Source organism: Pseudorca crassidens, chromosome 14, assembly GCF_039906515.1.
Source record: "Pseudorca crassidens isolate mPseCra1 chromosome 14, mPseCra1.hap1, whole genome shotgun sequence".
Classification (NCBI taxonomy): domain Eukaryota; kingdom Metazoa; phylum Chordata; class Mammalia; order Artiodactyla; family Delphinidae; genus Pseudorca; species Pseudorca crassidens.
In genome coordinates this window covers 38625417-38637337 of record NC_090309.1, presented here as the reverse complement: position 1 = coordinate 38637337, position 11921 = coordinate 38625417, and the positions used below count along the sequence as shown (strand labels likewise).

The 11921-nt window shown below is 41.2% G+C and overlaps 1 protein-coding gene across 8 annotated transcripts in view; it reads left to right on the top strand.

Moving 5' to 3' along the window:
* Nucleotides 1-1982: 1982 nt before the first annotated feature.
* Nucleotides 1983-11921, top strand: part of EHBP1 (EH domain binding protein 1) — a 344818-nt gene continuing 334879 nt past the window's right edge. For 5 of the 8 annotated variants that reach the window (XM_067704930.1, XM_067704928.1, XM_067704932.1 and 2 more), the window contains exons 1-2: nt 2125-2397; nt 3237-3640. In XM_067704930.1, coding sequence (XP_067561031.1) covers nt 3537-3640 — 104 coding nt within the window. In that variant the 5' untranslated portion in view covers nt 2125-2397; nt 3237-3536. Of the gene's footprint in view, nt 2064-2123; nt 2398-3236; nt 3641-11921 lie in introns of those variants that run through there. The other 3 variants (XM_067704931.1, XM_067704927.1, XM_067704925.1) reach the window with 2 other exon arrangements.

Sequence of the window (11921 nt, the reverse complement as noted above, 5' to 3'; positions counted from 1 at the left end):
GAAGCCAGGATAACCACATGAGAAAGTTTGAAGAACAATAATATTAAATAGGATGCAAAACCCTCCTGATTATCATGTGGGTTGTTCCTGAAGGGCAACATAGATTAAAATAGTTTATGACCATTTCTATAAATTAGCCATTTAAAAAAAAACCATGGGCTTCCCTGGTGGCGCAGTGGTTGAGAGTCTGCCTGCCGATAAATGGGACACGGGTTCGTGCCCCGGTCCGGGAAGATCCCACATGCCGCGGAGCGGCTGGGCCTGTGAGCCATGGCCGCTGAGCCTGCGCGTCCGGAGCCTGTGCTCTGCAACGGGAGAGGCCACAACAGTGAGAGGCCCGCGTACCGCAAAAAAAAAAAAAAACAAAAAGAACACAACAAAACCCATACACTTAAATCCAATTATGATCATAATAATAGCTGTAGGTTATAGTGACTTAGTAAACCACTCAGGAAGGACACCAGAGAACTGCAAGATGTACACAAAATAAGAATCAATATAATTATTATGGTTATCTTTAATATTTTAAAATTGAGACTATAGCAAAATAAGTGATATCTATGCCCTTTTCTGTTAAATGTACATTGTGTTCTTGTATTATATCACTTTCTTTATTGAAAATGGAAATAGAATTCGATACTGGATTCAAGCCTTCTGTGTCTTCCCATCTATCCTGATCCTTTAATGTCTCTCTCCTTTCTCTTGCCTCCCTATGTCTACAGATGAGCTCGACTCTCACGGTCACTGCCCTTCTCCCTGTCCTTCAAAGAATCCTTCCCTAGACCCTAACACCTTTCAAGCTATTTTGTCCATGCACCCTGCTCTCTGTCCTTAGTAAGATTAAGAATGAGCCTTAATTGTTTCCAGGATTCATCTTGCTTGTTTTCTTTTCATATGTTAGCTTCCTTCTCTTTTTTCAATTTGCCCATGTCTTGTAGAGTGCTCCTACTTCTCTGACCATTCCCTCCTCAGTCTCTTTCCCACTTTGCTTCTTCCTCAAATGTTGAGATTCCTCGCCCTCCCTCCCCCCCACCCCCCAATTTCATTCTTTGTCCTCTTTCTCTACGCCAGAGGTCTGTGAACCACCTAAAACTGAAAGCGAACTTTTGTGTCTTATGATAGGACATATTCTCCTTGGGAAAGTATCTATGCCTTTCATTATCGTTCTCAAAAGGGTCCTTGGTTCTTTTAACAAGGTTAAGTGCCCGTGCCCTCACACTCTCCTTAGGTTATTTCATCCTCTCCTTTGCCTCTAACTACCCTTCTTACATACCAACCACTCCCAAGTTCATCTACAATTCCTACCAGAAGAATAAGATTCATAGAACTGTTTAAGAATCATAACAAGAAGAAATTGCACCGTGAACATTTTGTGCCTAGCTCAGCTTACTGAATCTGGTTCACTGAGGACCAGTTGACTAAATGTTAGGCGGGGGCTGGCCGGGTCATTACTTCACAGTTTGTCAGAGGAAAAACCCCAGGAGGTGAAACCAAGACTGTGCTCGCAAACACCCTAGCGGCTAGTGGCGGAGAGGGCACACCCAGCTCCTAGGGTGGGGACAGGAGAGAAAAGGAGAGAAAACCCCAGTAGCCGCACAGCCCACAGCTGCAGCGAAGCCAGTCGCGGGCTCTGCTCTCAGACTCCAGACAGAAACCCCGCCCAGCACCCGGCACGCCTTTGACCGACATCCACCTTCAGCAACCACCTTTCAGATCACTATAAACACTCCTTACTCCTCCCACCTATCGCTTCCCTCTCGAAGCCAATCAGAGGAATGGGCGGGATTGTCCTTAGAGGGTTCCAGTGTTTTTTTTTTTTTTTTTTTTTTTTTTCCTTAAAGAAGGGTATACTGTACACCGCGTTCCGGCTGGGGAAAAAAACACCTCCAGAACTTGCGGGGGAGGGGGGCGTGGAGCCCTGTGATGGGCACCCGGGTCGGCCAATGAGGCGTTCCCCCCCTTAAAGGCCCTGCCGCCGAGGTGGGCGGGGAAAGCGCGGGGCCCGGCCAATGGCGGCGGGGCGGACGGAGGTTGAGCGGCCGTGGGTAGGGTTAGTGTGAGAGGTACGGCGGGGGAGGTAATGATGGTGGTGGCGGAGGAGAAAGGCGGGGGAGGGGGTGCTGGGCGCTGAGCGGCGGCTCTGGCAGGGTTTTGTAGGGTGGGGGACGGTCGCGGGGCGACTCCGTCCGGGAGGGGGCGGGCGTGAGGCGCTCCGTCCGCCTGAGGGGCTGCAGACCCCGGCTCCCGGGAGCGCCGCGGCTGGCTCGGCTGTTCCATGTGGCTCCGGCGGGGATGGAGGACTCGGTGGCGGCGGCGGCGATTGCTGCTGCGGCGGCGACGGAGGAGCGGCGCTGAGGAGGGAACCGGGCCAGACTCAGCCCGACAGCGGGATTAGAGGTGTGAGGAGGGGGCGGGAGTGGACGTGCGGTGGGACCGGGGCTCTGGGACCGGGCTGGGGTCTTCTGGCATCGCCTGGGTGACAGGGACCGCTGGCGAGCCACCGCCTGCTTCAGCTGGGGGGCAGGGGTCTGGGCTCTGTGCGGGAGGAGAGGAGGCTTCGGCGGACTATTCCCTGAGGATGGGGGAGGGAGGCACTGCACCCCGCACCGTGCACTTGCCTCGCTGGTCATTGCTTCACGCCCAGGCAGGAGTTTCCATTTCCCTCTGGTTGGCAGCAAAGGTGGAGAAGAGCCCAAGTGGCCTGGAGCCGGGACACTGCCCTCTCTCTGCCTTGAGATTTCCCTCCACTCCTTTTTCCCCATCCATTTCCCCCTCCGACTCAACAGCAGCGTTCTTCCCCGCTCCTTAATTTGTTCCACGCACATATTCTAGGACTCAGAGCTATTCACTATCGGCTGAAAAACAAAGTTTATTTTAAAATACTCCACTTCTTCCTCTGACTGGCGGTGGACATTAAACAGCATCCCTAGACTTTCCCGCTCTGCTCGCCCTTCTGTGATGCTAGGAGAGGGAGGTAGGGCCCCGACTTTCGCCTCTCGATCGTTGTTGATGCTGATTACCTGATGTGTTGCTCCACGTCTTTGGTGTGAATTGTAATTTCTTCCTTGGTGTCTTGCATCCTTGATGTTACTGGCTTTTGAGGTTGGTGTTTTGTTTCATTGTTTGAAAAACATGCGGAGAACTGGGCTTGTCTGTTGCAGTGTTATCTAACATGGGTGGTTAGTCACTTCTCATGCTTCTCTCCTCATATTTTTTCTCTTTGTTTTGCTTTTCAGTCCTCCAGAATACACATCATATAACCCACGAGGTGGAATGGTGATGTCTCCATGAGGGAACCTCCTCTCACTCATCCTGTGATGTGTGTCATACTGTTCTTGACTGGGCCATTCATCTAAGATGTGATTTACCCTGTGAAACAGGGAGAAGACTTATGGACCCCAAACATCATTTCAAGTTGTAGTTGAGTTTTTTAAAGTACAGACATACATGCAAAGCTCCTTTGCTTTGGACCCTCTGCTTTGTTAAAGCTGCTGTGTTGCTAACCCAGAACTGCTCCACTGTTTTGACTGATCATCATGGCTTCAGTTTGGAAGAGACTACAGCGTGTGGGAAAACACGCATCCAAGTTCCAGTTTGTGGCCTCCTACCAGGAGCTGATGGTTGAATGTACCAAGAAATGGTAAGAAGTGCCTGGGCGTACAGTTTGCTGTGCTGTGGCCTAAACTCACTGTGGCCTAAACTCTGCTGCTTCTGACAGCAGATTTACCTTTCTGTAGTGCACAAGTGTGTAGAAGCTGGGCGGGGTGCAGATTACTCTAACAAGTACTGTGGTGTGCACTGTTGCTGCTGGTACCGACCCTGTGGGTTTTAATTACTGCACTTCAGTATGGCTCAGAGGACTGTAACTATGAGAGCACACTAAGTACAGTAGATTTGGTCTTGAGGTCTTTCATCATTAGTCTTAGAATAACTTTGATTTTTATAACTTTAAGGAGGCATGAAGAATGGCTATTGAAATATTGTAAACATATATGCATATGTTTTGATGTAACATATGTCTATGTTTCAATAGAGTTTTAATACGGAAATCTGTTCTTGTGGGGTGGTGATAATCTGTTTTAATTTGTTCTTGATCTTTATTTTTTTTGCTTAAAATAACTTTTCATTATTTGCATAATAGAGTGCCAGTCCATACAACCTTAGAAATTCTTTTGTTCTGTGCTTAGTCAGGCAACTGTGTTTTATTTTAATTGCCTAATGGGATACATTTCTTGGCCAGACTTAAGGAAGCAATTAGTAGTGCTGGTCTATGATTTGCTTCTTTCCACTTGAGTAAAGTAAATTTAGGGCTTTCTTTTCACTGCCCTGAATGATAAGCAAGAAGAATTCTTATTTAGTCAGAGGAAAAAAGTTAATCTTAAGCAAATGGTACTTTGGGTTTTGATTTATTGCAGTGATTAAGCAGTATTACTGCAAAAGTAAGTCCATTTCCTTGTCCACATGGACTGTAATCTCATGTCTGTGTTAATCTCTCTTTTTAACATCCTTTTTATTAAACGGAAAAATAGCTTCCTCTACTCTAGAACTCTTAAAGCATATTTGAATATTTATTTGGAAACTAGTTTCCGAATGCTTTTCTCTTGAACTTGTTAGGAATGTTGCTTTATGTGCAATTCAAGAAATGCGTGTACTGATTACCTACTTTATAGTAGGCTCTGTGGCTTTAGAGTTGAATATGACATAATCCCCACCCTCAAGGAGTTCACAGTCCAGGGTAATGACAGTCATGTAAATAAATTCTCTGTGATAGGTGCAATAATATAAATATGATGTAGGGATCTTTATCTGTCTCTATCACTTAACAGTTGGATATCCTTGGGGACAGGTTATTTACTCCTCTGAGATAGTTTTCATTATCGACAAAGGTAATAATGGTACCAATTCATAGGAAGGGTTATTGTGAAGATTAAATGAGTTAATACATGTAAAATACTTGGAACAATGTCAGGTACATAGTAAATGCCCAATAAAATGTCATCATTACTTACAAAGTTGGCAGACAAGGGAATAATCAACTCTTTAAGGGTAGGGTAGGGTGTGGGATGGCTTTCTTGGAGCTGAGTTGAGTTTTGAAAGATTCATAGTAATTGGCCAGGAAGCTAAAGGGGAAGAAATGAAGGATATTCTAGACTGAAGCAACAGCCTATGTAAAAGCATGGAGGCATGTGGCATGCTGGAAGTTCAAGCAGTGTAGTTGGATAATGATGGGGCTTAAAGTGCAGGATGGGAGGAGTGCAGTGGGCTATGATGTTTTAGAGGCAGGCAGGATTCAAATAATAAAAAGTAAAGTGCCGTTATACATGGCGTGGACTTTATTCTGTGGGTGATGGAGAGATAGGAAAAGGTTTTGAGCAGAAGAGACATTAGGTTTATATTTTGGAAAATCACTTGGATGACAGTGTGGAGTAAGGATCAGTGGAAAAGGTAACTGGAGGCAGGGATGGTATGGTAGCTATTGTAATAGATAAGGTGAGAGAAAAGGCTTAGACTAAGGCAGTGGCAGAGGAAATGGAGAGAATAGAGCAGAGGGACACTTAAGGACACAAAATGGATAGTACTTGGTGGTCATTTCAGTAGGGGTCTGGAAAGGGTGGGGATGAGGGAGAGGGATAGGTCTAGGTTGATACCCATTTCTGGCTTGGAGGACTGGGTGTATTACTAACTAAACTAGGGAATACATGAGGAAAATCCTGATTACAAGTACTTCTTAACTTGGCAGTATGCTGGGGGCATCAACTTTAAGACGGTTAAATTTGAATCTCTTTTCTTAAGGGAAATAGAACATGTCAGGTGATCCTTTATTCACAACATGAGTTTCTTCCTCACAGTTTGCGTCATCCCTGGATTTTATTTTTCCTTAAAAAGTGTGTAAGTTATTGTTAATGTGTCTCAAGGTGAAAGCAAGGATGAAAATTTAACTTGATTATAGGTGAATAGATGGCTTAATTATTTTTAGGGTTGGACATTATGGTACACCTGTTAAATTAGATCTTTATGATAAGGTCTGGCCTTAACACAAGAAACATTTGGATATTCTAGAATTTTTAGACATGTAGTTCTAAATATTTTGCATTTTTCCCCTCTCATTTAAAAATATAGTTTAAAGCTAATGAGGTGACAGTGCCCAAAGAATAATATATTTGTTTGATGTCCTGGAATTTTATTTATAGGTGGATCCTTCAATAAAGCTTTAAAATCTTTTCATTACATACAAATTTGTCGTTATGATTTTTAGTTAGTATTCCTTTTGCCTTACTTTGCATAGGGTCCTTGTGATAAATACAGATTAGGCCCAATTTCTATACTTATATCCTTTTTTTTTATTCCTCATGTTGATGCTTGCAAGAATTCTTAAATTATTGGATATGTGTGCTGAATTAGAATCTATTTAAAGGACATAAGAATAAAAACAGACTTGGACACCTTGTAAGAACATATTTTATCAGCTACTTTTACATTTTAGGTATTGTGTTGGTGGTATGGAAAAATAAAAGGAGAGGAAGGAAATTTAGAGATGCCAACTGAATAAAGGGAAAGAGGCATTGAAGATAAATTGTAGGTGTTGAGAGGATAAGAAAATAGATCTAGTATAAATCAGAGAAGAAGGAATAAACTACAAAAAGAAAGGACAGTTAGCATTGCATTGGGATTGTGCCTTTGTAGGTAAACTGTGTATATAGGTGCCATTGCCTTTTAGAATCTTGCTACTTCAAGTGTTTTCTGAGAAGCAAGAGAGTTTGCAAAAGCCTGTTAGAACTGCTGTCCCTCAGGCCCTGCCCTAGGCTTACTGAATCAGAATCTGCTTTTTAATGAGATACATACTATGCACATTAATGTTTAAGAAGCAGTATTTTAAAATAATGTTTTCAACCTTACCAAGTGCCCATTCATGACTCCAGGGTAAAGTATACTGATTTCTGCATGAATTTGAAACTCAAGGGAATGAAGATGAAACTCAATAGATTCAAGAAAGGCATGGAATGGAAGAGGTTGTTGATGGAACAGGTTAATGGGAATCAAGATATGTTTTCCAAGGGAGAACGCATTATTTCTGTGATTAAGGAGAGGAGAAATGTTTCCCATGTTCTCTTGTCATGGCCATAGGTTATGAACCTGGACATGACAGATAACAGGATGAAGGTAAGAGTTTCAGGAGGCCGTCTTTTTTTAGATGTAGGCCATGAGCAAACTCACAGCATTTTACCTTGATCAAAGGATGGATTCTATACATTAGAGGGTTTGGAGTTTCTGCTTTCTCACACTTTTCTTTGTTGCTGTCTTACAGTATTTTGCATTTGCCCAAGGTGGTGTGTTTCCTTAGTTCAACAGGGTCTAATTCATGATTCTTTCTTGGCGTAGTGGCTCTAGAAGTTAGGTCAGGAACAAAAACCAGAAAGACTTTTATTCATCTGAGAGAAGGAAACTATACTATGAAGTCCTATTCCTCATCACTCCTTGATAACCAGGTAGAGGCTCTAGCAAATTTGGAGATGATAAGTGTTCATATTCCTCTTCTCTTATTGTTGTCCCCAAGTCATTTAATTATTAATCTTACTTAACTGATGTAGCTCTTGGCAAGTGGTGAGACTGGCCGCTGGAGATGAGTTTGAGAGAATGAGACTGTGCTGTCTTTGCTCTCTTACTTTGTCTCTTATCCTGTACTTTTTATCACCTGCAGCCCTTTTTATCACCTGCAGCCCTTTAGATTTTAGAGAAGTCTTCACTTGTACGAGCTCTCAATGGCTATTCGGGTGTTTGAGGAAACTACTTGAAAGTTAGCATGTTGTGGTATCATTGTGGTAGAGCTCAATTCTGATAGGAGCTCCCCTACATGATGAGAACCATTATGAGCATGTATATTTTCTGTGTATATCTATATATCTTCTACATATATGAACATATTTTATCTGTTTTTATATTTCTTCTATATAAGTCTTAGTTATGGCATTCAAAAAGTATTTAAAGTACTATAAACTTCTCCCCCAAAGGCATAAATATATTGGTTTCTGGTTTTTCTGTCATGTAAGAGTTCCTTTTTCTTAAATATAGTTTTAATTATAATTTATTTTTAAAATAGGTAATACAATCACACGGTTCAAAATTCTAGAGGTACATAAAGGTGTTTATATCCCTGAAAGTAACCCGTCATTTTCTCCATTATTCCACAACTCTTTGCAAACCTTGTGACCTCAGGATTTGAAAAGTGAAAAACTAGCTCTTCCCAGTGCTTAAGTGTGTGACGCTGACCTATTAGATAAAATATGAACTCCTTAATCTGATGTTCCAGGCCCTCTGTAACTGATCCCAAGTTAGTTTTCCAGTTGGATGTTAGAATGCTACATGCACTGTAAGTATTAACTTGAGTTTACGAAGGCCAAATTACATTAATAAGTACTCATCCAGATCCACTTCTTTGGGTGGCTTAAGCAAGCATTTCTCTGTTGCTCTAATGGAGTGAGCTAAAGGAACATCCACCTTGATGTGAAAAACCTACTTTTGAAATACATTAAAAAAATAATAATTGAAAACAAGCTTGGTGTGTTTTAGGAGTATCTAGAAGGCTGGTGTGTCTGCAACACAGTAGAACAAGCTAAAGTGATAACAGGTAAGTTTGAGAGGTAGGTAGGGGTTAGATCACATATGGTCTTGAGATCATGGTAAGGCTTTTGGATTTTAAATGTGATAGGAAGCCGTGGTAGAGGTTTGAGCAGGGAAGTAATATAATTTACATTTTAAAAAGCTTATTCTGGGTACTTTGTGGAATATGAACTGTCCTGAGTAAAAATGGAAGCTAGGATGCTATTGCAGTAGTCCAAGTAGCAAAGCAGTGTAATGGTGGAGGTGGTGAGAAATAATTGGATGTATGTAGGTAACACACACACATGCTCCTACTACACTTTATTGAGGTATAACTTACACTTTTACATACAATAAAATGCATCCATTTTAAGTGTATAATGCAATAAGTTTTGACAAATGTATAAACCCATGTAACTAGAAATACATTTTTTGAAGATGTAGTTGACAGGACTTAATGATGGATTAGATATGATGTAAAGTGAGAGATGGATCAGTAATGACTGCAGGGTTTTGGCCTGAGCAACAAGTGAAATGTAATACTAATTACAGTGATGGGGAACACCAGGGAGGAAAAGGTTTGGCGTGAAGGAGAAATCAAGAATTGGCTTTGCTTTCTTTAAGAAAAGAAGACATCCAGCTGGAGGTCTTAATTAAGCAGTTAATTTGAAGAGTCTCGAGCTCAGGGGAAAGAAGAGGCTAGAGTCTTGCAGTGTATAGATAGAATTTATAACTATAGGCCTATAGGAAGTTTTCTGTGGTGTCATAGAGATTAAGAGGACTGAGGATTGAGCCTTGGGACACTTCAACATATAGAGGTGGGGAGGAAGAGGAAGAGCCAGCAAAGGAGACTGAAAACAATCAGTAGTGAGGTAGGAGGAAAATCAGGAATGTGTGCTTTCCAAGGAAGCAAGTGCAAAATGTATCAGGAAAGGAGTGTTTAGCTGTGTCAAATACTTTTGAGAGGTTGAGCAAGATGACCACTAGATTTGGCAAGTTGGAAAGAGTTGGTGACATTGAGGAATGGTTTCGGTGGAATTGTGGGGATGAAAGCATAATTTGATTAGGTTAGAGGAAAGGAAGTGGATACAGTCAGTATAGGTAATTATCTTAGAAAATTTTGCTACAAACTGGAGAATTAGGTAGTAGGTGAAGAGGGACAAGAGGTAAGGTATAGCTTTTGCACGGAAGATATTGCAGCACGTTTTAATGCTGATGGAAATGGTTGGTAAAGCAGGAAAAACTGAAGATGCGCTGGGAGAGGAAGTAACTTCAGGAGAAACGTCCTTGAATGAGAGAAAGGGAACAGGATCCAGCACATAAATGGAAAGTTTGAACTTAAATAGAGGCAGGGACAATTCATTGTTACAAGGAGGGAAGCAGAGTACATGGGTAGGGAAGCATTTAGGTTGGTAGATTTGGTGGGGAAGGATGTGGACTTTCTCTTCTGTTGGCTTCTGTTTTCTCAGGAAAATAATATTAAGAAGTCATCATCCAAGAGGGAGGTGACAGAAAGTTATTGAAGGATTGACAAGAGAGGAAGTATGAAATCGTCAAAATGAAAATGAATTGAGTAGGGAAATGTAGGATTGTTAGTGCTGAGGACCTTCTTAACATTGTGGTCATAGATATAAAGTGAACGCACCCAGCATGTTTGCATATTTTAATTCAGCTATGTTATGTTCAGTGCTTGGGTGCAGGCATGGAATAGGCAGAGTTGGATTTAACCAGGGATGGGTTTATGTTAGGAATGTGTAAGTGAGGAAAAGAAGGGCAAGGAAATTGGGAGTGAATGCATGGGAGTGGTTATAGTGATGAACCATGGCGTATAGGATAGAAAAGGAGGAAAATAAGGACATGAAAGTTAGGATGGTCGATGGAAGAGTGAAGAGGATAAAGATTTTGAGATCTTAAAGAGATTAAATAGTTGTTGGGATTGGGATACCAGAGTGAATGAGCTAGAAAATTGGGAGGTAAGAGTCAGAATGAGATGTTTGATTTTGGAGGATGTGGTTAACAGTTATGACAAGATATAGCTGGTGGTCTCCTTTGCTTATTAGTTAAAAAAAAACAAGCACATATCTTCAATATATTTTTTAATATATTTTAAATTAATATGCTTTATATGTTAAATATGGGTATACCTTAATTTCTCATTTTTTTAAATAAATAAATTTAAGTAGAATTTTCCCCTATATTTAAATGGGTCATCTTTTGTACCTCTGGGGTCTCTCATTTCTCTTTAGACTGTAGCTGTTAGGGTATGACCATGGTGGTTGGTGGTTGAGATGAAATGGAGGAAAAGATTTTTGGAAGTGAAGAGGGCAATCAGGGAATTTAGAGGCCATGGGACAAGTTATCTATGTGGCTCTTGGAATTGCTGAGAATAATTGGAGGAGAAATGGTTAAGACAGGGAGTCAGGTGCTGAAATCTCAATGAATGAGAGGAGAGGTGGGGCAAAAAGTTTTACTTTGCAAAACTTTCTGTTACAAGTTATGTGAATGTTAAACACCTTATTCTTTGAAACAAAACAGGACAGTCTTCTTTTCCACAAGATGAATTGTCAGAGGTAGATGTAATTTTAGTAGAGAATAAATTGAGTTGTTACTTTGTTATTTTATTTTTGTTTCTTGGACTGAATTTTTTTTTAAACTTGAATTGTTAATGTAGAGTATTTTATCTATATTTTAAATGTTTAGTCTATGTGAAGTTCAGTTATACAAAATTCAGTTGTGATGGGTTAAGGAAAATAGTGGAGCGTCTTTATGCCATAAAGACATAATTGGATATTGCAGTGCTTACATCACAGTTGCCTTGACACCAGGCTCAGTATGCCTGTAGATCATTGACAACTTTGGCCTGATCCAAGCGGCCTCTTTTGTAAATAAAATTTTATTGGAATACGGCCATGTCCATTGGTTTACATATTGTCTATGGCTGCCGTCATACTAAATGGCGTCTTACCCATGCTAAATGAGTAGTTGTTACATAGACTGGATGGCTGCAGTTTGAATTATTTATTATCTGGCCCTTTAAGAAAAAGTTAACCTCTACTCTAAATCATTGGAGTTACAGCTAGTGTTTGTGGAATCTAGAGTCTGGTACTAATCTAGTACTTAATCTGTTAGTACCGCATCTGTAAAATGGTGAGGGTAATAACAGTGCTTCCAGCATAGAGTTGTTTTGATGATTAAATGAGACAATACATGTAAAGTGGTTAGAACAGTGCCTGACATATAGTAAGCACTCAGTAAATATTGCCCATTGTCTTTATCTGATTATTTAAGCATTACATGGTGAAAAGAACTATCTAGAGAAAAGG